This window comes from Xenopus laevis, chromosome 9_10S, assembly GCF_017654675.1.
Source record: "Xenopus laevis strain J_2021 chromosome 9_10S, Xenopus_laevis_v10.1, whole genome shotgun sequence".
NCBI lineage: Eukaryota > Metazoa > Chordata > Amphibia > Anura > Pipidae > Xenopus > Xenopus laevis.
The window spans coordinates 101,490,085-101,514,101 of record NC_054388.1 but is presented as its reverse complement, the minus strand read 5'-3'; the positions used below and the strand labels follow the sequence as shown (position 1 = coordinate 101,514,101).

The 24,017-nt window shown below is 42.1% G+C and overlaps 1 protein-coding gene across 2 annotated transcripts; it reads left to right on the top strand.

The window, feature by feature from the left end:
- The first annotated feature begins 4,006 nt into the window (after positions 1-4,006).
- On the top strand, positions 4,007-22,472 carry LOC108703194 (N-alpha-acetyltransferase 60-like). 2 transcript variants are annotated; one of them, XM_018239261.2, is made up of 8 exons: positions 4,007-4,218; positions 11,787-11,870; positions 14,916-15,031; positions 15,381-15,510; positions 15,613-15,709; positions 18,207-18,441; positions 18,588-18,750; positions 20,112-20,596. In XM_018239261.2, exons 3-7 carry the CDS (start codon positions 14,922-14,924, stop codon positions 18,742-18,744), a joined length of 729 nt encoding a protein of 242 aa, XP_018094750.1. In that variant the 5' UTR covers positions 4,007-4,218; positions 11,787-11,870; positions 14,916-14,921; the 3' UTR covers positions 18,745-18,750; positions 20,112-20,596. The 2 variants fall into 2 exon arrangements, with proteins under 2 accessions (XP_018094750.1, XP_018094749.1); XM_018239260.2 differs by lacking the exon at positions 20,112-20,596 and adding an exon at positions 20,624-22,472 and having other exon boundaries at positions 4,012-4,218.
- The last annotated feature ends 1,545 nt before the right edge of the window (positions 22,473-24,017 follow it).

Here is a 24,017-nt window from a genome sequence, read left to right as displayed (position 1 = left end):
CCCGCCCAGTAACAGAAAAAAGTAGTTCCCAGGCCCGGGTGCATCTGGGCCCCCTACTAACTAATTTTTTCTAGCCGAGCACGAGTGTCCGCGGGCCCTCGTGGTGCAGGCCCGAGTGCAATCGCACCCCCAGTAGTTCCGCCCCTGTTCCCGCCATAATCGACTTCTGAGATTTTTAGGGATGCACCGAATCCACTATTTTGGATTCGGCCGAACCTCCGAATCCTTTGCGAAAGATTCGGCCGAATACCGAACCGAATCCGAACCTCTATGGAAAGCTGTTTTTCAGAGGGACAGTCCCTCTTTTGACAGCTCAACCTACAGTCCCTCATTTGTACTGGAAAGTCCCTATTTTCTCTGCGCTGAACAGCCAGAAAAAGAAAAAAAGTTTCTCACTTAATTGGCTTTTAGCAGAGACCACAGCACAGCTAACAGGTACAAATAAGATACTTTGTAACAATTTTGAGACAAAAAAAAAAAAACAGTTTAGATAAGGAGAAATATTTTCAAACTTTCATAACCTGCCAAATTTTGTAAAATAAACAAGGTAATTAGGGCGTGTGGTCACAGAAAAGGTCAAAACATTTCGCTGTTCTGCGTGCAAAAAAATTTTTGTTCCTCTTTCTACTTCCAAAATGTTGGGAGGTATGCCACCTGTCCAGTTTTGACCTGGCCATTTTGAAGGGCTGCCGGGTCAAAACTTCCTGCCTGGTTTTCCAAATTAGGAAAACCAGGCAGGATTCCCCATGATTAGCACGGTGATCGGCCAATCGCCGAGTCATAGCCCCATTTCTGACATCACAGCCAGTCTGGACCGTGTCACAGCAGTGTCCCCTGCCTGGTCTCCACCGTGCAAAACCCTAGTTTCACCTCAAGTGAATGCAAACGTTAACAAAGGCTAAGGCCAGGCCTAGACATCACCACGCATAGGCAGAGAATAGATGTGTACACAGCAGAAGTATCTAATATAAATAATTCTAAAACAACTGGACTTGCTGAGTAAACATTCTAGATATACCATGACCTGGAGGAATGAAAATCTTCATAGTCATACACAGCAGAAAATTGCAAGTCATAATGTTGGCAATCTAGAATTACATCTCATGGATTTTTGAAGCCCAACTAAAATGTTATGTTGTGATTACTGATTAGGGTTGACACATTTTCTGGAAAAAAATACAGGCCTTGCTATATTTTAACCTTTTTTCCCCTATTAATAACAGTAGCAACAAGCATAATTTTTTCCAGCCATGTCAGTACCATGATTCCAGGGAAGGGCAGTGGTCCTAAAAAAAACACTATTTTTTTTTAATCATCATAACATAACATACATAACATGTAATGTAATTTTTACATTTGTGCCTCTACTCAATGATTATATAGCAATGGCTCTTAAACAGTAGCGTTGGCCCTACTGTGGGGTCCTCATGTAGTTGCAGGAGGTCGTTGAAGGAGAAATATAGGAAAAATGTAAAAAACCCAAATTTTGTAGGCAATTATAAGTAATACGTGGTGTTGCTTTGACATGGTGCTAAAAATGTATATCTTTAAAAATCGCCCCTTTATTGGAGTTCCCTATAGATGTTCTCTGGTGCCAGTCTGTGTTTCAAATGAGGGGTGGTCGTGTCCTAACAGTCCCTGCCAGAAGCACAGTAGGAGGGGGACAGCCAATCACAGCCCTGCAGTCACACAAGCACAGACAGGCTTCAGTTCCCTATCAGGTTCTGCTAGGTGCTGATTGGTTCCTGTCCTACAGTACCGTGAGCTGAGAGCTGCCGGCTCCCCTCCACAGCCTGGGAATTCAGGGAGCAGGAAGTGGAAGAGAAGGGAGGGATTATAAGGGTTTTTGTAGAAATATTCAATAAACCAGCCAGAAACACTACTTTTTTAAGCACAATTCTTCGATATCTAAATGAGTATAATGCACTGGTACATTCTTATTTTATACACAATATGTCTCATTTAAGTTTGCAAACTGGTTAGGTAGACATTTGGCATGAATGACTATTTGTTCTCCTAAGATGCCCCAGAAAGCACAGGTAGGAGGTTAATTAGAGTGATATGTGGGGTGAAAGCTTGGCCACACTCTGATCTTACCCACAGCCCTGACAAAACTTTGCTGTAAAAATAATATAAATAATAAAAATATAATTTATAAATAATATAAAAATAAATATATTTAGGTGATTTTAGGCCTTTTTCGTCATGAGGGTTAAAATAATTTAGGGTGCAAATTATGAAAAGCAGGAAAATGCCCTTTTACTGCAGGTAAAAGAAAAAACCTAGGACAGTTGACACGTTTTGGGCCCCACAACCTCAGATCAGTGCAAAGGTTTGTGTGGATGGATGTCATTGGCATGGCGAGGTGATGTTGGATGTTATCAGCAATGGGCCTTGAGGTCAGGTCTCCCAAGGGCATACCTCCCAACTGTCCCTTTTTCGGAGGGACAGTCCCTCTTTTGACAGCTCAACCCGCAGTCCCTCATTTGTACTGGAAAGTCCCTCTTTTCTCTGCACTGAACAGCCAGAAAAAGAAACAAAGTTTCTCACTTAATTTGCTTTTAGCAGAGAGCCCAGAAGAGCAAATAAGATACTTTGTAACAATTTTGAGACACAAAAACACAGTTTAGAGAAGGAGAAATATTTTCAAACTTTCATAACCTGCCAAATTTTGTAAAACAAACATGGTAATTAGGGGGTGTGGCCACAGAAAGGGGTGTGGTCAAAAAATTGCTGCGCTACATGCGGAAATTTTTTTTGGGAGGTATGCAATGGCACTCAGTCCAACATTGATGATAATGTCTTATATATTCTTGGGGTCCCATCTTTGGGAGAATTGAACCAACAAATTGCTGCTACAAAATCACAAGGACATAGGCTCTTACTAAATACTTATATGTAGTTGTTCGGGTTTAAAAGGGCCATCTCTTCTTTCTCAGGACTAATTGATTTGCAACACCAAAGACAGAATTGAGACCGAAGTGAACTGTGTGACAATCTATAAACTGAACAATATCGGTTTTGCTTTCATGCAGAGGCATAACTACAGAGGAAGCAGACCCTGCGCTTGGGGGGTCCAGGAGTGTAGAGGCCCTAATTAAAGATCAGTATTAATTTATCTTGGTAGAAAAGGGCACCTTATCAATTTTTGGGAGTCCTAAATTGAATTTGCTTTGGGGCCCAGTAACATCTTGTTAGGACACTGCCAGGGGCGTAACTACAGAGGAAGCAGACCCAGCAGCGGATTTTGTAGGCGGGCACCCCTAGGCCGTGCGCCCTCCCGCATACCCCCTCCCGTGAGCGTGCTTGCACCCAGGCCCAGATTTGTGATGAGGCCACAAAGGCCGCCCTAGGCGGCAAAATTGTAGGGGCAGCACGCCGCCCAGCTGCATCCCTGAGGAGAACTGGGGGCTTGAGAGCAGGGAGGGTAGAAGGGCTACGGAGCCATCGCTAGGTCCGTACATCCTCGGGAGGAGGAGGCGTGTACGCAAGATGCGGCAGGTGCTGGGACCATGTGGCTTTTGGGTGTCGCATAATCAGTCCCTGTCTGCACAGCGCTCCCTAGTGCTCCCCGGAAAGCGGCTAGGCAGCATTCAGCCCATAATATTTTGCCACCCTAGTCTTGGATGGACCTTTGCCACAAATCCGGTGAAAATGATGGTGGACCCCAATGTTATTAATATGGAAAAATATAAATCTATAGGAAGGCCTGTTTTTTTTCCAGAGAAGGTGGTGGTAACCCTAGTTGCAGCAGGGGCCCATGATGATGTACAGGGCAATTTCAACATATATTAGTAAAAAAAGGACAACCCCAACATATGTTGGGGGGGGGGCTAAAATTAATTTGGCTGTGGGGCCCAGTAATATCTAATTACACCACTGCCTTCATGTGTTGCTGTTGGGCAAACACTAACAAATCTGCCAGTGAACCAGTCCTTATAGTCGTTATTTGGCGACGCATGCGCACTGTTTTCCCACAAGTCAGATTGTACTATTTTTATTGGATTCGGTTGCTATGGGGAAATCTTGCCTGTATGCGCGCATTCATGTGTCAAAGTATTGACCCGCGCGAGTACCCGTAGTGGTGACAGCAAAAACAACGAGCCGGCCCGTGGAACGTCTGTCACACCGGAAGTAACGGGGATTGCCTGTACTGGGGGGTGGGGGGTAGGGTGCGGAGATCTCGGTGTGTTCAGCGCTGAGGGTCACAGGAATAAGGTACGTGTGTAGTCAGGGGACTGATCCATGATAAATGCGAGTGCTGGGGGGACATTGATGTACATATGTAGCAATAGGACAACATTGTACCGCCGCAGCTCTCCTATACAGCTCTCTTATTTATCCTATGCAGCTCTCCTATGTATCCTATACAGCTCTCCTATACAGGTCTCCTATGTATCCTATACAGGTCTCCTATGTATCCTATACAGGTCTCCTATGTATCTTATACAGCTCTCCTATACAGGTCTCCTATACACGTCTCCTATGTATCCTATACAGCTCTCCTATGTATCCTATTCAGCTCTCCTATGTATCCTATACAGCTCTCCTATGTATCCTATACAACTCTCCTATACAACCCTCCTATGTATCCTATACAGCTCTCCTATACAGCTCTCTCCTTTACAGCTCTCCTATACAGCTCTCCTATGTATCCTATAAAGCTCTCCTATGTATCCTTTACAGCTCTCCTATACAGCTCTCTCCTTTACAGCTCTCCTATACAGCTCTCCTATGTATCCTATAAAGCTCTCCTATGTATCCTATACAGCTCTCCTATACAGCTCTCCTATGTATCCTATACAGCTCTCCTATACAGCTCTCCTATGTATCCTATACAGCTCTCCTATACAGCTCTCCTATGCATCCTATACAGCGCTCCTATACAGCTCTCCTATGTATCCTATACAGCTCTCCTATACAGGTCTCCTATACAGCTCTCCTATGTATCCTATACAGCTCTCCTATACAGCTCTCCTATGTATCCTATACAACTCTCCAATACAACCCTCCTATGTATCCTATACAGCTCTCTCCTTTACAGCTTTCCTATACAGCTCTCCTATGTATCCTATAAAACTCTCCTATGTATCCTATACAGCTCTCCTATGTATCCTATACAGCTCTCCTATACAGCTCTCCTATGTATCCTATACAGCTCTCCTATGCAGCTCTCCTATGTATCCTATACAGCTCTCCTATGCAGCTCTCCTATATATCCTATACAGCTCTCCTATACAACCCTCCTATGTATCCTATACAGCTCTCCTATACAACCCTCCTATGTATCCTATACAGCTCTCCTATGTATCCTATACAGCTCTCCTATACAGCTCTCCTATGTATCCTATACAGCTCTCCTATGTATCCTATACAACTCTCCTATACAGCTCTCCTATACAGCCCTCCTATGTATCCTATACAGCTCTCCTATACAACCCTCCTATGTATCCTATACAGCTCTCCTATACAGCTCTCCTATGTATCCTATACAGCTCTCCTATGTATCCTATACAACTCTCCTATGTATCCTATACAGCTCTCCTATACAGCTCTCCTATGTATCCTATACAGCTCTCCTATGCATCCTATACAGCGCTCCTATACAGCTCTCCTATGTATCCTATACAGCTCTCCTATGTATCCTATACAGCTCTCCTATACAGGTCTCCTATGTATCCTATACAGCTCTCCTATGTATCCTATACAACTCTCCAATACAACCCTCCTATGTATCCTATACAGCTCTCTCCTTTACAGCTCTCCTATACAGCTCTCCTATGTATCCTATAAAGCTCTCCTATGTATCCTATACAGCTCTCCTATGTATCCTATACAGCTCTCCTATACAGCTCTCCTATGTATCCTATACAGCTCTCCTATGCAGCTCTCCTATGTATCCTATACAGCTCTCCTATACAGCTCTCCTATGTATCCTATACAGCTCTCCTATACAACCCTCCTATGTATCCTATACAGCTCTCCTATACAACCCTCCTATGTATCCTATACAGCTCTCCTATGTATCCTATACAGCTCTCCTATACGGCTCTCCTATGTATCCTATACAGCTCTCCTATGTATCCTATACAACTCTCCTATACAGCTCTCCTATACAGCCCTCCTATGTATCCTATACAGCTCTCCTATACAACCCTCCTATGTATCCTATACAGCTCTCCTATACAACCCTCCTATGTATCCTATACAGCTCTCCTATACAGCTCTCCTATGTATCCTATACAGCTCTCCTATGCATCCTATACAGCTCTCCTATGTATCCTATACAGCTCTCCTATGTATCCTATACAGCTCTCCTATACAGGTCTCCTATACAGCTCTCCTATGTATCCTATTCAGCTCTCCTATGTATCCTATAAAACTCTCCTATGTATCCTATACAGCTCTCCTATACAGCTCTCCTATGTATCCTATAAAGCTCTCCTATGTATCCTATACAGCTCTCCTATACAGCTCTCTCCTTTACAGCTCTCCTATACAGCTCTCCTATGTATCCTATAAAGCTCTCCTATGTATCCTATACAGCTCTCCTATACAGCTCTCCTATGTATCCTATACAGCTCTCCTATACAGTTCTCCTATGTATCCTATACAGCTCTCCTATGCATCCTATACAGCGCTCCTATACAGCTCTCCTATGTATCCTATACAGGTCTCCTATACAGGTCTCCTATACAGGTCTCCTATACAGGTCTCCTATACAGCTCTCCTATACAGGTCTCCTATACAGCTCTCCTATACAGCTCTCCTATGTATCCTATAAAACTCTCCTATGTATCCTATACAGCTCTCCTATACAGCTCTCCTATGTATCCTATACAGCTCTCCTATACAGCTCTCCTATGTATCCTATACAGCTCTCCTATGCAGCTCTCCTATGTATCCTATACAGCTCTCCTATATATCCTATACAGCTCTCCTATACAACCCTCCTATGTATCCTATACAGCTCTCCTATACAACCCTCCTATGTATCCTATACAGCTCTCCTATGTATCCTATACAGCTCTCCTATACAGCTCTCCTATGTATCCTATACAGCTCTCCTATGTATCCTATACAACTCTCCTATACAGCTCTCCTATACAGCCCTCCTATGTATCCTATACAGCTCTCCTATACAACCCTCCTATGTATCCTATACAGCTCTCCTATACAGCTCTCCTATGTATCCTATACAACTCTCCTATGTATCCTATACAGCTCTCCTATACAGCTCTCCTATGTATCCTATACAGCTCTCCTATGCATCCTATACAGCGCTCCTATACAGCTCTCCTATGTATCCTATACAGCTCTCCTATGTATCCTATACAGCTCTCCAATACAGGTCTCCTATACAGCTCTCCTATGTATCCTATACAGCTCTCCTATACAGGTCTCCTATGTATCCTATACAACTCTCCAATACAACCCTCCTATGTATCCTATACAGCTCTCCTATACAGCTCTCTCCTTTACAGCTCTCCTATACAGCTCTCCTATGTATCCTATAAAGCTCTCCTATGTATCCTATACAGCTCTCCTATGTATCCTATACAGCTCTCCTATACAGCTCTCCTATGTATCCTATACAGCTCTCCTATGCAGCTCTCCTATGTATCCTATACAGCTCTCCTATGCAGCTCTCCTATGTATCCTATACAGCTCTCCTATACAGCTCTCCTATGTATCCTATACAGCTCTCCTATACAACCCTCCTATGTATCCTATACAGCTCTCCTATACAACCCTCCTATGTATCCTATACAGCTCTCCTATACAACCCTCCTATGTATCCTATACAGCTCTCCTATGTATCCTATACAGCTCTCCTATACAGCTCTCCTATGTATCCTATACAGCTCTCCTATACAACCCTCCTATGTATCCTATACAGCTCTCCTATACAACCCTCCTATGTATCCTATACAGCTCTCCTATGTATCCTATACAGCTCTCCTATGTATCCTATACAGCTCTCCTATACAGCTCTCCTATGTATCCTATACAGCTCTCCTATGTATCCTATACAACTCTCCTATACAGCTCTCCTATACAACCCTCCTATGTATCCTATACAGCTCTCCTATACAACCCTCCTATGTATCCTATACAGCTCTCCTATACAACCCTCCTATGTATCCTATACAGCTCTCCTATACAGCTCTCCTATGCATCCTATACAGCTCTCCTATGCATCCTATACAGCTCTCCTATGCATCCTATACAGCTCTCCTATGCATCCTATACAGCTCTCCTATGTATCCTATACAGCTCTCCTATACAGGTCTCCTATACAGCTCTCCTATGTATCCTATTCAGCTCTCCTATGTATCCTATACAGCTCTCCTATGTATCCTATACAACTCTCCTATACAACCCTCCTATGTATCCTATACAGCTCTCCTATACAGCTCTCTCCTTTACAGCTCTCCTATACAGCTCTCCTATGTATCCTATAAAGCTCTCCTATGTATCCTATACAGCTCTCCTATGTATCCTATACAGCTCTCCTATGCAGCTCTCCTATGTATCCTATACAGCTCTCCTATGTATCCTATACAGCTCTCCTATACAACCCTCCTATGTATCCTATACAGCTCTCCTATACAACCCTCCTATGTATCCTATACAGCTCTCCTATGTATCCTATACAGCTCTCCTATACAGCTCTCCTATGTATCCTATACAGCTCTCCTATACAACCCTCCTATGTATCCTATACAGCTCTCCTATGTATCCTATACAGCTCTCCTATACAGCTCTCCTATGTATCCTATACAGCTCTCTCCTTTACAGCTCTCCTATACAGCTCTCCTATGTATCCTATAAAGCTCTCCTATGTATCCTATACAGCTCTCCTATGTATCCTATACAGCTCTCCTATACAGCTCTCCTATGTATCCTATACAACTCTCCTATACAGCTCTCCTATGTATCCTATACAGCTCTCCTATACAGCTCTCCTATGTATCCTATACAGCTCTCCTATGTATCCTATACAGCTCTCCTATACAGGTCTCCTATGTATCCTATACAGCTCTCCTATACTGGTCTCCTATACAGCTCTCCTATGTATCCTGTACAGCTCTCCTATACAGGTCTCCTATTTATCCTATACAGCTCTCCTATACAACCCTCCTATTTATCCTATACAGCTCTCCTATACATTTATTGCACCTGCTTACCTCCTACTAACACTTGAAGACTTACAATTAACCCATAGTGTGCTGTAGGCAACAGGATTCATAGAGATTCAGCAATGATGGGTTCTGAAATGTTTATCTTTTGTTTTTGTTGTTCTGCAGCTCTTAGGCTTACAATTAAGAGGTTGCTGTCTGGTAGTTAGGGCTTAATTCCCCTAGCAACCAGAGAGCATATTTGCAACTTAAAATGACAAATCAATAGGAGAAGGCGTGATTAATAAGATTAAATAATTTCAAATTATAGCAGTGAAATCAAAACCTTGTGGGAGATTGGCATTGATGGTATGTGGGAGTTGTAGTTGAACCACAGCGAGAGGGTAAGCTGGTAGGACATCAGTTATATATCTATATGTGACTACATCTAATAAATAGCACACAGTTTTGCATGGTGTCTTTACTTTCATTTGTGTCTGGGTTCATATATGTTCTAAATCAGGCCCATTTAAAAAAGATCAGGGCGACTTTCAGCTTTGTGGTTAAGATGTTTCCTCATTCCAACCAGATCTCCCATTGATGCACAGAGCCCAATCCCTATTGCCAGCCTTGTAACCTGAATCCCAGCAGTGATATTACCTTCTATTACTGGGCTAATTAATAAATAACTCCTGGGTAACAGGGCACTGCAGGGATCACAAAACTGATGTCATTTCTTATGTTCTTGGGTGCTGTCATTTGAAATACAGATATGGGTTCCGTTATCCGGAAACCCATTATCCAGAAAGCTTCGAATTATGGAAAGGTCATCTCCCATAGACTCCATTATAATCACATAATCCAATTTTTAAAAAACTATTTCCCTTTTCTCCATAATGTTAAAACAGTAGCTGGTACTTGATCCCAATGTTCCCAACTAACATAGAATTAATCCTTATTGAGAGCAAAACCGATTGGGTTTATTTAATATTTATATGATTTTATAGTAGACTTAAGGTTGAAAGATCCAAATTAAGGAAAGATCTGTTATCTGAAAAACCGAGCATTCTGGATAACGAATTCATAACCTTCCCTTTAGGTAGTGACATTCAGGTGGAAAAAGCTAATGTGTCCTCATTGAAGAGCAGCATATTTGCATTACTGTAAAGGAGTTGGAGTTGTTCTAATTAAATGACTCCAATGAGGCAGTGGGTCCAGTGACCATTTAAAGGACAAGGAACGTTAAACGAAAGAAGTAGCTAGAAATGTTGTAGATTATGTTTTGGCCTTATGTAGCAGCCCAAGGCAACCACAGCCCTTTAGCAGGGAAGTCCTGTGTCTCCAAAGATGCCCCAGTAGCTCCGCATCTTCTTTTCTGCTGATTCACTGCACATGCTCTGTGCTGCTGTCACTTACTGAGCTTAGGGACCCACTCACAATATACAGTACACATAGAATATAAATTTCATAGTATAAGGCTGATTAGTAATTAATACAGATAATTACTACACGGCAGCACAGAAACCAGTACAATTAGCATCAGAATTTAATAATCAGCAAACCTGTAGCATCAGCTTATATTACAGGGGAAGCTCATTTTCTGCTGGATAATTAGTGACGAGCCCTAAGCTTAGCTTCTCAACAGCCAATCAGAGCCCACTGAGCATGTGAGTGTCACAGACACTTTCCAAGATGGTGACCCCCTGTGACAAGTTTGAAGTCCTGGATCATTGCTGCTATTGACAAGCTGAAACGTTAGGCTGGTGCAATATGTTCAGTATATAAAATATGGCATTTTTAGGTCTATTCATTTTTAGGGTTTAGTTCTCCTTTAAGACAAAATGTAGGGTCTGCAAAAGGGCAAGGTTCCTGTTAACCATAAAACATGTAAATATGAACCTAAATACACTGCACACCTTGAATGAAAGCAGTGGTATTAATAGGGTTTATTAATAGTATTAATAGTTTATAATAGTTTATTTATTAATCATATTAATAGGGTTGCGATTTAGCCACTTGCTCACCATAGGCCCATGCAATCTTTCTCATATTTATCTTATCATAGCTGAAATCAGTTCTTCGGTTCAGTTAATAAGCTGGCTTCTGCTACATGGTTTTAGGAGCCAGAACCAACAGTGCAGAGAATGTCAACAGTCCGACTGCTTTGAATAGCAATTATGCTTACAAATATCTTTCAAACCACTAAAAACATGTCATGAATGCTTATTGGAAGGCTAATTCCATTCCATTCCATTTTGGTAGGTGGTCCCCTTTAATAAATGAAAGCATTGGGGAGCAATCAATGAAAGCCTATAATTGTCCCAGGCTGGGCCATTGAATATATGTTGTCAGCTCTCTTTATTATAGGATATTTGACCGCCCTCCTCTCGATTGTATAACTGCAATCCATTTTCACGGCCCCTTGTTATGTCCTGCTTTACAGGACCTTCCTGGTGTGTGAACTAGTCCTGCATTAGTAACGGCACTGAATCACCTTCCGTACATCTCTGCTGTGCCATGGTGGGATTATAATGCCGTAACTTGATTAAACCCTGTGTCATCATTAATCACTTTTTTTGGGGTTTCCTTGAACTATCTCAAGTGTTCGCTGAGACTGGGGTCAGAATATACTTATAAATAAACATCATTTTTTTTTATTCCTAGTGCATGGACTCTCTGTAAGCTGTGTGGGAGCTCAGGGCTCAGTCGGCTGCAGCCGTCCTGAGACCATCCTGCTCCGGATACAAGGTGAGACAGTCCCCATCCCAGAATCCTGCTGTATCCATTTATCTCTTTGTGTTACACCAGTACAGTATATAATAGATAAGCGCTCGCACACCCTTCTTATAATATTCACAGATAAGCTTGGTGCCCAGTGTTTGGAGGATATGGCAACCTCCCAATCCAAGTAGAAAAGAAACACACTGGCACACAAGGGGGCAAATTCCCTAAGCGGCGAAAATTCGCCAGGCTCAGGGTCTGACTGGGGGGTTTGGGGCCGACCGGGGCTACTGCCCCAGGGCCCCGCTCCGGCCCGCTTGTGCGCACGCGTGCATCGCTACCTTTGTGCGCATGCGCAGATCTCCTATTCTACCGCGACCCCGACAAAGTAGCGGATCTGGGCCGGCAGGGCCCACAAGAGCCTGGGGCCCACTGGTTTTTTTCCCCGGTGTCCCACCGGCCCAGTCCGACACTGGCCAGGCGTAAATTCGATAGGACAACGGCAATTCCCTAAAGTGAGAAGTTGCGTCCAGGGTGCCAAACGCTTGCGAATTTTCTCTATCGTTACTTCGGCAATCAAAGCGAAGATGCGCTAGCGTTGCCTAATTTGCATACGGCGGGAAATGATAAAGTTACATGGACGTATATGTTGCAGCAAATATATTACATTACACAAGTCCAGGGAACCTTAATAAATAAAACAGAGTTGTTATAATGCCCTACACATGAGCCCAGTGTATAGTTTATGTTCCATATGTTAGAAAATGTATGGGGGAAACTGGTTACCCAAAATAAAATTTACAGACCTTTGCAGGCTATCACTCTGAAAAAAGGAAAACGACACCAGCGTTTTTTGGGACTAAAAATTGGGCAAGTCCTATGCACTTCATTGCACTTTGCCTGGTCTGAGCTGGCGATGGCAAGTCTGGGGAATGAGGTAACATTCAGTAAAATCCGCATCTTAGTGAATTTGTGGAGTTACGTCTGTTCACCAGAGCGAAAATTTGCCTGGCGTTAGAGTGCGAAGCAACGCTAGCGTCTATCTCATTCGCTAGCAAAGTGACGCCTGCGCCTGTTAGGGAATTGGTGACGTTCCGAAATGATGTTACACTGGCAAATTTTCGCTAGCGTAAGTCACTTTGCTCTTTAGGGAATCTGATAAATTTGAAAAAGATTGAGATTTTAAGATTTGAAAAAGATTACCTAATAGACACATAAATAGTTACATTGAATTTTAGATACAAAAAAGATTAAAAGGTTACTCTTACCCTATATATAAAGGGGGGAAAATACCTATCCCTGTGGCTTAGTCAAAGAGAATTACTTGAAGGGGACCTGCCACCCTAAGAAATAATTCCAAATCCTATTTTATGATGCTAGTCAAGCAAAATAAACTTCACTTACACTATATAAATTTTTTAAATCTTGTTTCTGTTAGTCTTGGAATTCACAATTAAATCAAGCAGGAAGCCACCATTTTGTGGCCACTATTATTTAGGAAAGTTTTGCATCATACCAAAATCTTGTTTATTCACCAGAATAGGGCACCTAACGCTGAAACCCATGCACTGTTAGATGGTGAGGAGGGGGAAATGTGGGGAGTGCAGTGACATGTAGGAAGTGCAGAATCAAAAGTGTAAATTATTACCTGCCCCGCCTCTATGCCTAAGGCATAGAGGAGGGGAAATCAAGATGTGATTGACAGCTGAGATTGTTAAACCAGTTTATAACAGGTAGGGATGTTTTAAGAAAAAAAAATAATTTGGGTTTCATGTTTAATTTGAAAATTACTTTTATTATACAGCTTTTTATGTCTCTGTGACCGGTCCCCTTTAAGAAGGGTGTCTCTCACTGCTGGGAATAAATATAAAAACATACTTTATTTGTTCCAAGTTTAAAATACATTCACAGACATATTGAGAAAAATAGACTTGGCAGCAATAAACTAGGTGAGGAATCACTCCATGTGTTTGATTAGGGGTCAGATAAGATAGTGTCACAATAATAAAAGTACCCGGGTACTAAGCATGGAGTCAAAAAGATTCCCATTCAAATTATAATGATCAGTGATGCATCTTAAACCAAGTGCCCCACTTGTCTTCCAATATAGTCTCAATATAGTCTAATGAATGATGGCACAAAATCAAATGCCTGTAATGAAGATGAACACTGGGCATTGCACAATTACTGAGGTCCTCACCTTATAGACGCTGCTAGTCCGCCCCTTTTATTATTGTGACACTATCTTATCTGACCCCTAATCAAACAAATGGAGTGATTCCTCACCTAATTTATTGCTGCCAAGCCAATCTTAAGAATACAGCAGCCCTCCTGGCATTTGCCAGTCCGGGCTTGGCTGAAGGTATACTAGTGTGTGTGTGTGTGTGTGTGTGTGTGTAGTAGAGGGTGGTTGTGTGTGTATATGTAGGAGATTGTCTAGAATGTGCCATGCGTTTATGCAAAAAAACTGGCATGGCTCAGTCTGTACCTGGAAAATCCACATGTTGTTAATAAATCTGTTTGCTTCACTTATTCTTATTAACTTTCTGCAAAGTGAAGCCTTCTGAAATCAGAAGGAATTTACTTGTCTCATGCCATACACCTATCACTGCTTAAACTTTCAAAAAGCTTCACTTTGCATGTAATTGCTTGTAAAGAGCTTTTTGGCTCCTTTTAGCCCGTCTCACCCTCACCAGGTTCCAAGTTCCAATATCTTGCACTGATGAGAACAAGATGGAAACAGGCTGTCTGCAAGTTTGGATATATGGCTCTGAACTATTAGGCTGTATCTGTGCTATAAAACCAGCAGTTGTGGGTGCATAGTTGATACAGGGACATAAAGGAGTGATTTGCATGTCTCCACCCATGATGCCTTATGGGAGAATTAAAATTCTCCTTTTTGGTGTTTAGGCAGTGCTATGTGTATGGCATGAGACAAGTAAATACCTTCTGATTTCAGTAGGCTTCACTTTGCTTGCAAAGGGCTTTTTGGCTCCTTTTAGCCCATCTCACACTAACCAGGTTCCATTTTTTTATTTTATTAACTTTCTCTGAATCGTCTGTCCATTTCAGGTGTGAATGAGCGAGGAGGAGCCCCCCGCTGCCCTCACCGACACCACCCTGCGCTTCCTTTGTCAAGATGACATAGACACAGTAAAGGAGCTATGTGCCGTCTGGTTCCCCATCGAGTGAGTTTGCTATAAGGGTAAGGGTACACGGGCAGATTCGGGGAGATTCTCCTCTTCTTTGGGGTGACAATCTCCCCGAACTGCCTCATGAGGAAACTTCGGGCGACTTTGGAAAACGAAGCGCCGCGAGTGTCATCCCGCTGGAGATTTTTCATTCTAGCCTGCAGAAAGGTAGGGGAAGGCAGTTTGGGGAGATTGTCGCCCCCGAAGAAGAAGAGATTTGTCGCCGGGGCAACTACCCCCCCCCCCCGAATCTGCCTATGTGCCGTTACCCTTAGGAGAAACAGGCAGTAGGTTATTCGCCTAAATGCCTGTACATGCCTGTACTAACATCAAATCTTGCCTGCAGGTACCCCGATTCGTGGTACAGAGATATCACATCGAACAAGAAATTCTTCTCTTTGGCTGCCACCTACTATGGGCAAATTGTGGGAATGATTGTAGCAGAAATCAAGAGCAGGACCAAAGTGCACAAAGAGGTTAGTAAGCACATGCCCAAATATGTTCCCAGTGTACTGTGTTTGGTGCTAATTAGGCATGGTAAAGAGCAGGGTCTCAGTGTTTTTCTCCTTCATTTTTAGGATGGTGATATCTTGGCATCCAGTTTCTCAGGTGACACCCAAGTGGCATACATCCTCAGCCTCGGTGTTGTAAAGGAATTCCGAAAACAGGGTATTGGTGAGTGAGGCTAATCTGAAACTACACTCCAATCAATCAAAACTGGTCAAATGATTGGGCATCTTATTGGACCTTTTATGGGACCAAAACTCCAGACGGACAGGGCTTGATCAGTTGGGAAGGCTTTTATAAATCCAATCAGGTGAAGAGCACACTAGGAAGTGAATACTGTTATTTTTCAGTGGGCCCTGGGGCCAGACCTGAGACTGAAGAGTAAGGTTACAGACATAAAAACTGTGTAACAGTCAAGCTCCTGTACTTCCAGATACAGTTAAACTCCCATTTTACATTTTTCAGGGGACCATAAAAAAATTGTGTAAAATCAGGGAAATGTTATATAAAGCATAATGCAAGTATCATAAGGTGATGGGAGAAGATCCACCCAGCAACTTAAATATATACAATGGATTACACACTCTGAATAAAAGTTATTTCACTTTTTTAGCACAAAGAGGCAACTCAACAAGGAACACAACACATTTCATTTCATCCGGTAAAGGATCTTTGTCAGGGGATAAAAATAGACAAAAAAAAAAAAAGACAACCCTTGTTGTAATGCATAAGGGATCTGTTCCTTCTTGGGCAGACCTGTTTTTATAAATGCGCTTTATAAAAACAGTTTTATACAGATTTCAAACATCATCATAATCCCTTATTATAGGTTTATGGAGTAGCCATAAAATATGCCAGATCTGTAATTGAATAGTTTTAAAAAGATTTTATTTTTGGTGGTTATTGAATCTTTACTTTCAGTGCTCTGTCTCTGCAGATATCACATTGGCTCTGCACAAACATGTGTGGCACATTATGACTTTTATTAGTAGTGTAACATTTTTGGTTGTTTTGGTGTGAGTACTATGCTCCCTTGTTAAAGGGGAACTATTGCAAAAATGAAAATTTAATGCGTACTGAAATAAGAAACGTTCTAATACTATAAGTAAATAGTCTGTACTGTTTCAGAAATAATCAAGTTTATCTTTACTATCCCTCTCTCCGCATCTGTTTCTCTTCGCTCTCTCTTCATGCAGGAGTTGGGTGTCCGATAATCATTGACAGTTAGATCCAATATATCTTATAGGGGGGCTCCTTTTGCCTAGAAGATGTATTAGAGCTCACTCTATTAAAATCACCAGACATTCTGTCTCTCTACATGCAGGATTTGTGCAAAAAGCAGTTATTTTGTTAGATTTTGTTTGTACTGGAATTATGATTTTGACTGAGCTCTAACACATCTGCAAGGAAAGGAAGCCCCCCTATAAGATCTATTGGATCTATCAATGAATATCTGACACCCAACTGCTGCAAAAAGACAGAATGAAGAGAGACGGTGACGAGAAAGGGAAGTGTAGATAAACTTGATTATTTCTTAAACTGTACTGAATTTTTAATTGATTGTATTTAGAACGTTTCTTATTTCAGTATGAAGAAGCTTATATTACATTTCCATTTTCTCAATGGTTCCCCTTTAAGGACAACACTGTTAAAATCGTAGCTGTAGCCCGATATACACCTTAACCTCCTTACAAAGTAACTGCTTCTAACCCAGTCGTCCGTGCAGGTTGGCACATCCGCTGTGCCCCCAATGGTTAGTCATCCATATCTGTGATAAGCACTGGCTTATGTTACCTGGGCTTCAAGTGTTGAAGAATAAAACTGTTCAGCTTCTGCATCAGTTATTTAAGGAACACAGCAGGCTGAATGACTAAACATGATGGAAAAGACACTGTGCAATGCTCATTGGATTTAAAACAAAATCACTATATTTTGTGCCTGAGAAGTACCTGGGAAGATGAAGACAATAACATCAATAAAATTTGTTGAGGGAGAACTAATTTTCCTTGGTTTGTTCATCAGAGTACTTTAAAGGAAAACGATACCCCCTGAATAATGTAGGTCTCTATAAAAAAATATATTGCCCAAACAGCTCATGTATAAAACCCTGCTTCATGTAAAAAAAAAAACATTTTCATAATAATATACTTTTTTTAGTAGTATGTGCCATTGGGTAATCATAAATAAAAAAACGCTGTTTTAAAAAATAAAGGCGCCCCCTGGAATCAAATAATTCACAGTGAGCACAAACAAACCATACATGTTAGGTCACATGAGCCAATTAAAAGACAGTTCTGTCTTTTGCTTCCTCACTTCTTCCTGTTACAGTTAGAGCTGCAGTATTTCTGGTCAGGTGATCTCTGAGGCAGCACACAGACCATCACGAAATGGTGGTTGAAGGCAAGAGATGTAAAAGGACAATATTCACTTAGATATATATTCCAGTTTGGTAAGATTCTTTAATATGCCACTTAATTTGATATAAACTATTTGTTGGTTAAATATTAATTTTGGAGGTAAGGTTTTCCTTTACGTTATTGCCATTAATGTTCATTTTGAGGATGCCACAGGTTAGGCATTATTATATTATTAGTTTTAGTATTTACTAGTTATTACTCTTGTGGGTAAGCACCCTGTCTGATGAATGCCCTGTCCTCCCTGCCAGGATCCCTGCTACTGGAAAGCTTAAAGAGCCACATCTCCAGCACTGCCCAGGACCACTGCAAGGCTTTGTACCTCCATGTCCTGACCACTAACAACAATGCCATCCGCTTCTATGAGAACAGGCACTTCCACCAGCACCACTACCTGCCCTATTACTACTCCATTCGTGGGGTACTGCAAGACGCCTACACTTACGTGCTTTACCTCAATGGAGGCCACCCACCCTGGACCGTTGTATATCCTGCATATCATGTTACTTACGTTAGGATTTCAGCAATATTTATAAGCAGTATGATTTCTGTTTTGTGTTCTTCTCTTTTTGTTCTTATGTGTCTCTCTTCTGCATTGATCTTGCTCAGTTTTCTCCTTAACCACCCTGCACGGATTATTTGCAGCACTTGGGATCAGCACTGGCAGGTTTTAGTCCTTGTTCTCTCCCACAACGGATATGCCGCCAGGCTCACACTCTTCTGCGCAGTCTGCTGCCATGGTCCAGCATCTCCGCTAAGAGTGGGATTGAGTATAGTCGCACCATGTGACAACAGGTAATGCATCAGCACATTTCTATATACTGCAATCCAATCACAGCTTGCTACTTCTGCAGAGGAAGTTGCATAGTTCTGATAGGCTGGAGGACAAATCTAAACAAAGCCACAGTCGTTAAAGGAGAAGGAAAGGCTAAAATTAAGTAAGCTTTATCAGAAAGGTCTATATAAATACACCAGTAAAACCTCAAAGTAATGCTGCTCTGAGTCCTCTGTTAAAAGAAGCACAGATTTTTTTACTTCTATTGTGTATACATGGGCTTCTGTATCAGACTTTCTGTTTTCATCTTAAACCTACAGGGCTAGGGCTTGAGCATGCTCAGTTTGTCCTTTCTTCCCCTCCCTTTTCCTCTCCCTCCTCCCCACCCTGCTGTAATCTGAGCCCAGAGCTATGAATGAGCAGGGAGAGAGTACGGCAGGAAGTGATATCACACCAAGCTAATATGACAGCTGCTACCCTAAACAAACAGAGAGAGCTTCTAGAGCTGTTACTCAGGTATGGCAATGCATTCTACAGAATATATATAGTGTTATAGCTTGCACCATTGTGGCTAATCTATTGGCAATAAACTGCTTCAGTAGCTTTCCTTCTCCTTTAACATTGCCCTGTCTCAGGCTCAATGTCACAAATCTGTTCTCCTTCAACCTGTGTCATGGGTTAGTAGCTGTGGGCTTGGGGGAGGCTTTGGGGTTATTCTTAGAAGCAAAAATTAGCAATGGCAAGTCTTGTATAGTCATAAAAATTGGAACATGTCCCTACTACAAGGTACTTTTTAGACGGTACTTAGTACTAGCGTGCATTGCAGAATTCGCACCCTCAGCCAATTCCAGTTGCTACAGGCTGCGGTGAAACCGGTACGATGTGGACATGCCCTAATGCCCTAATAATCCTTAATATGGTTTACTCGGTTTTTGAAGTTTCAGTCCCTAGGGACCCTGGCGTGGTGCTGATGGGAGTAAAACCTGATTTCGCTTATTTACCACCATTATGACAGCAAATAGACTATAGCAAAGGCTTGGAAACAAATACAAATTCCAATAGACCCAGTCAAGGCCAGGGTAGACTTGATCATGACCCAGGAAAAAATGACCAGCAGCTTGATTTCCATAAGAAATGTTTACTAGCCTGGAATCCATGGATTGTATACAGTTATGGGCCCGATGTCCCCCCACACCCTTCTTTCTCTATAGTAAGTTTCTAGTAAACAGCAGACAACCAGTGTAGTAGCGGTACTAATATTAATCTCCCTTTTAATAACAATGTTCACCCTTGAGTGTTTTCTCATACTGTTTACAAAGTTAAATTGTTTGTTATAAAGATACTGACTGTATGATGTAGTTTAAACTATTATGTGTTACAGACTCCGAACCATAAACCAAGGCAAAATTGTATGCTGCGAAATGAAACAATAACAACACGGAACCGGATGTTTAGATACGAATGTTACACATGATGGAAAAACAATAACACAATATCTTGATAAAACCAATAAAATTGTATAGAAATTAAAAAAAACAAAAACAAATTGGAACATGTCCCTATTAGTGATGTGCGGGTCGGGCCGATACCTGCGGGTTCAGCCAACCTCGCACCCACCTTTCCGGGTGACCTTGCAAATGCTGGCTTCTGTCTTCTGGGTTGAACTTTTATAGATTTGCACCCCGCCCCTTTTGTGACGTCATGGGTGGGGTGCCACAGGTGTATAAAAGGAACCCAGAAGTCTGGCGGGCACGGGTGGAGGGAGGCGGGTGCTGGTCGGGAAAAACCCTGAGCCGCACATCACTAGTCCCTATCCCTTTATCACCTCATTCATTGTGGACAGAGTGATGTTGATTTGTCCAGGTACCTATTCCAGATTTTATGTCTTTGCAGATTGATGGAATTTGAAACATTAACTGGAGTTCCAGTTTATCCGTCACAATCTGAATCAGCCATCAAACCAGGACTCCGACAGCCAGCCTTGGTCCTCATACAGGCCTCACCTGTCCTCTTATCCAGTTAGGGGTGTGGATTTCAGGTCTGCTACTGAATGGCCTCCTTTAACAGCCCACGAAACGGCTTTTTATGTCTGTATGAAACAATCTCTCAGAACATTTTTTTAATAAGATCTTATCCTGCCACTGAACAGAGTCCTCCTTCCCCCCCCACTCTCAGATTTTGCCTCCCTTTTTATTTATCACCAGTACAGTCACAAATATCTTTTTTATTTTTGTTTAATTTCATAACCTGGATCTCCTTGATTATTTACGGGTTTAAGCATATGGATTAATGCATTGAAGTAATTGTTTTATGTTCTTTATTTGATAAGTGAAGGGACTGGTTTGTAGTAGGCTGAGTTTGAAGCAAACTGGGGCCTATTTATGGGCATAAAGTGCTTTGTTCCCATTGATTTTCATGGTCTTCTGGCTGTAAATAGGAGACGAGAGAAAAAAAGCAAGTAGCCCTTATGTCAGTTCAGCAGAGTCAGGGCAAGTGTGAAGTCATTAAAACATCTATCCTTTAGTTAAGGAGGGATATTTTTAATGATTGTCCAGTTGAGTTATTAACATTATTATTAACATTTATTTATATAGCGCCAGCATATTTCACAGCGCTGTAGTTCCTTGTGTTTGTAAGCTGGACATCCATTCTGTATCCAGACGTCCAAATTACAGGCACCAAGAGACGCATATATGAATCAGAATATGAAGATTAACTTTAAATAGTGATTGTTTACTTTCTCTTTCACTCCTGTGTGCTGCTTTGGATGAAAGGTTTAAAGCAGAACGATCCACCAACAGAGAATTCGACGATAAAACGTGTTTTCAGGCTTCAATACCATCCCAAGCAGAGCTGGATTTCTAAAAGGTGCACCCCTAGGCTGCACACCTCCCAGACCCCCCCCACCACGACCCACTCGCACTTCCCCTGCACTCCCCAACTCTTCACAACCCCCCATCCTTCTCGTAAAGTGCCGCCACTCGCCTCCTTCGCAATTTTCCCATTTTCCGGCACTGGGAGGGCGGGCTCAGAGTGCCAGGTCCGGAGCGTGGTGGGGACAGGTTCAATTGTGGTTAGCTTGCAGCCCCCAGCATTTTGCCGCCCTAGGCCCAGGCCTTTGTGGCTTGCCCACAAATCTGGATCCCAAGGACGCCACATCTGCGGGGGTGACCTTTTAAAGATCTTTGTCTATGAAGGTGCCCCCAGTAGCTCCCCATCTTCTTTTCTGCTGATTCACTGCACATGCTCTGTGCTGCTGATCTTAGGGACCGAATCACAATAAATTTGTATATTTACAATATAAAAGTCATGATACAAGACTAAGATTCACATTATACATGGCAACATAGAAACCAGTGCATTCTGCTTGAGAACTTAATAATCAGTCCTGTGGCATTAGATTCTATGCCCAATATAACTTCACTTTTCTGCTGATGTTTTGATGATTTCTAATGACCCCCTAAGCTTAGCTTTGAACACTAGTGGTGCCACTGACACCCAACATACGGCCTAACAAGATTGAGAGCTGCTGTGGGCAACTTTGCAGGCCTGGATCATTACTGTTATAGGGCTGAACCTTTGGGTTAGTAAGTTCATATAAAAACAGCCTTTTTATAATGGTTTAGTCCTGCTTTAAGGCTTCTGGTGTCTGTTATGTGCTATTCTAAAACTGAATGCAAAAAGTCTTAATATTTTGTTCTTTGTGGGTTTTAATTGCTCTCCAGGTTAAACTATGGCTGCACCAACTTTTTAGATTTTGTCGAATACCGAAGTAGACATACTTATTTGCATATTCAGATTTGGCCAAAATCTAAACAAAAATGCAATATCTGAAACATGCTTCACTTTCTGTTGTCCTTTACTCTGTATAAAAATAAAAACTGGGTAAATAGACAATGCAAAATAGAAAATGTTTCTAATATAGTTAGTTAGCCAAAAATGTAATGTATAAAGGCTGGAGTGACTGGATGTGTAACATAATAGCCAGAATACTACTTCCTGCTTTTCAGCTCTCTTGGGGGTATATTTATCAAAGAGTGAAGTTAGAGATCTCCACAGTCCGTAGAGTGAAATATCGCCTCTCTCCATTTATTTTTATGGGATTTTTAAATGAGTATTTATCATATGATGAACTTTCACTATCACACTTTGATAAATACGCCTTTAAAAATCCAATAGAAACGAACGGAGAGAGGCGGTATTTCACTATGCGGACTGTGGAGATCTCTAACTTCACCCTTTGATAAATATACCCCTACGTTTCCACTGATTGGTTACCAGGCAGTAACCAGTGACTTGAGGGGGCCACATGGGTCATAACTGTTGCTTTTGAATCTGAGCTGAATGCTGAGGATCAATTGCAAACTCACTGAACAGTTATGTCCCATGTGGCTCCCCTTAAAGTCACTGACTAACTCAGAGTTAGAGAGCTGAAAAGCAGGAAGTAGTGTTCTGGCTATTATGTTAGACATCCAGTCACTCCAGCCTTTATACACTACATTTTTGGCTAACTAACTATATTAGAAACATTTTTTATTTTGCACAGCCTATCTATTTACCCAGTTTTTATTTTTACACTGAACTGCTCCTTTAAAGGGTTCAGATTTGGTTTGCAAAAAATCAATCTGCATCCTGAACAAATCTTGATGTTTCTCTAAAGGAGGCTTCAAATCACCAGGGAGGTTCCAATGTGTTATGCACCCGCTAGTGACCCTAATCGCCTTAGGGTCTGGCCACACCAGCAGATTCGGGGAAAATAGTCGCCCCAGCGACAAATCTCCTCTTCTACGAGGTGACAATCTCCCCAAACTGCCTTCTCGCAGCTAAAATGAAAATTGCCTGCGGCAATGCACATGTCCCGCTTTGTTTTCTAAAGTCACCTGAAGTTGCCTCATGAGGAAATTTCGGGGCGACTTCGGAAAACGAATCGCCGCGTGTGCATTGCTGCAGCCAATTTTCATTTTAGCCAGGGGAAGGCAGTTCTGGGAGATTGTCGCCCCTTAGAAGAGGAGATTTGTCGCTGGGGCGACTAATCTCCCCGAATCTGCTTGTCTGGCCTGACCCTTAGAGGCGGCATTCCTCTTCTAAAAAACATGCAGTGTACTTTCCTGCCTCCTTGCCCCAGTATTACCTTGCATGATTTCAGATTAGACATGTGAACAGTTCAGAACTTTCCTTTAAAAATCTATCCTCAGAATGAATATGCTGTTTCTGGATGTTCGTGACCCCCCCCCCCCCACTAGAAAAGCCAGTTATTGAATGCCAAGATGAACTTGCCCTTTAATCC

Bases quoted from the DNA above. Each gene is read 5' to 3' on its own strand.
- LOC108703194 (XM_018239260.2), top strand. From the start codon at position 14,922: ATGAGCGAGGAGGAGCCCCCCGCTGCCCTCACCGACACCACCCTGCGC. The intron at 15,710-18,206 runs GTGAGTGAGGCT...CCTCCCTGCCAG, and splicing joins ATTCCGAAAACAGGGTATTG to GATCCCTGCTACTGGAAAGC. The intron at 18,442-18,587 runs ATATCCTGCATA...ACCACCCTGCAC, and splicing joins CACCCACCCTGGACCGTTGT to GGATTATTTGCAGCACTTGG.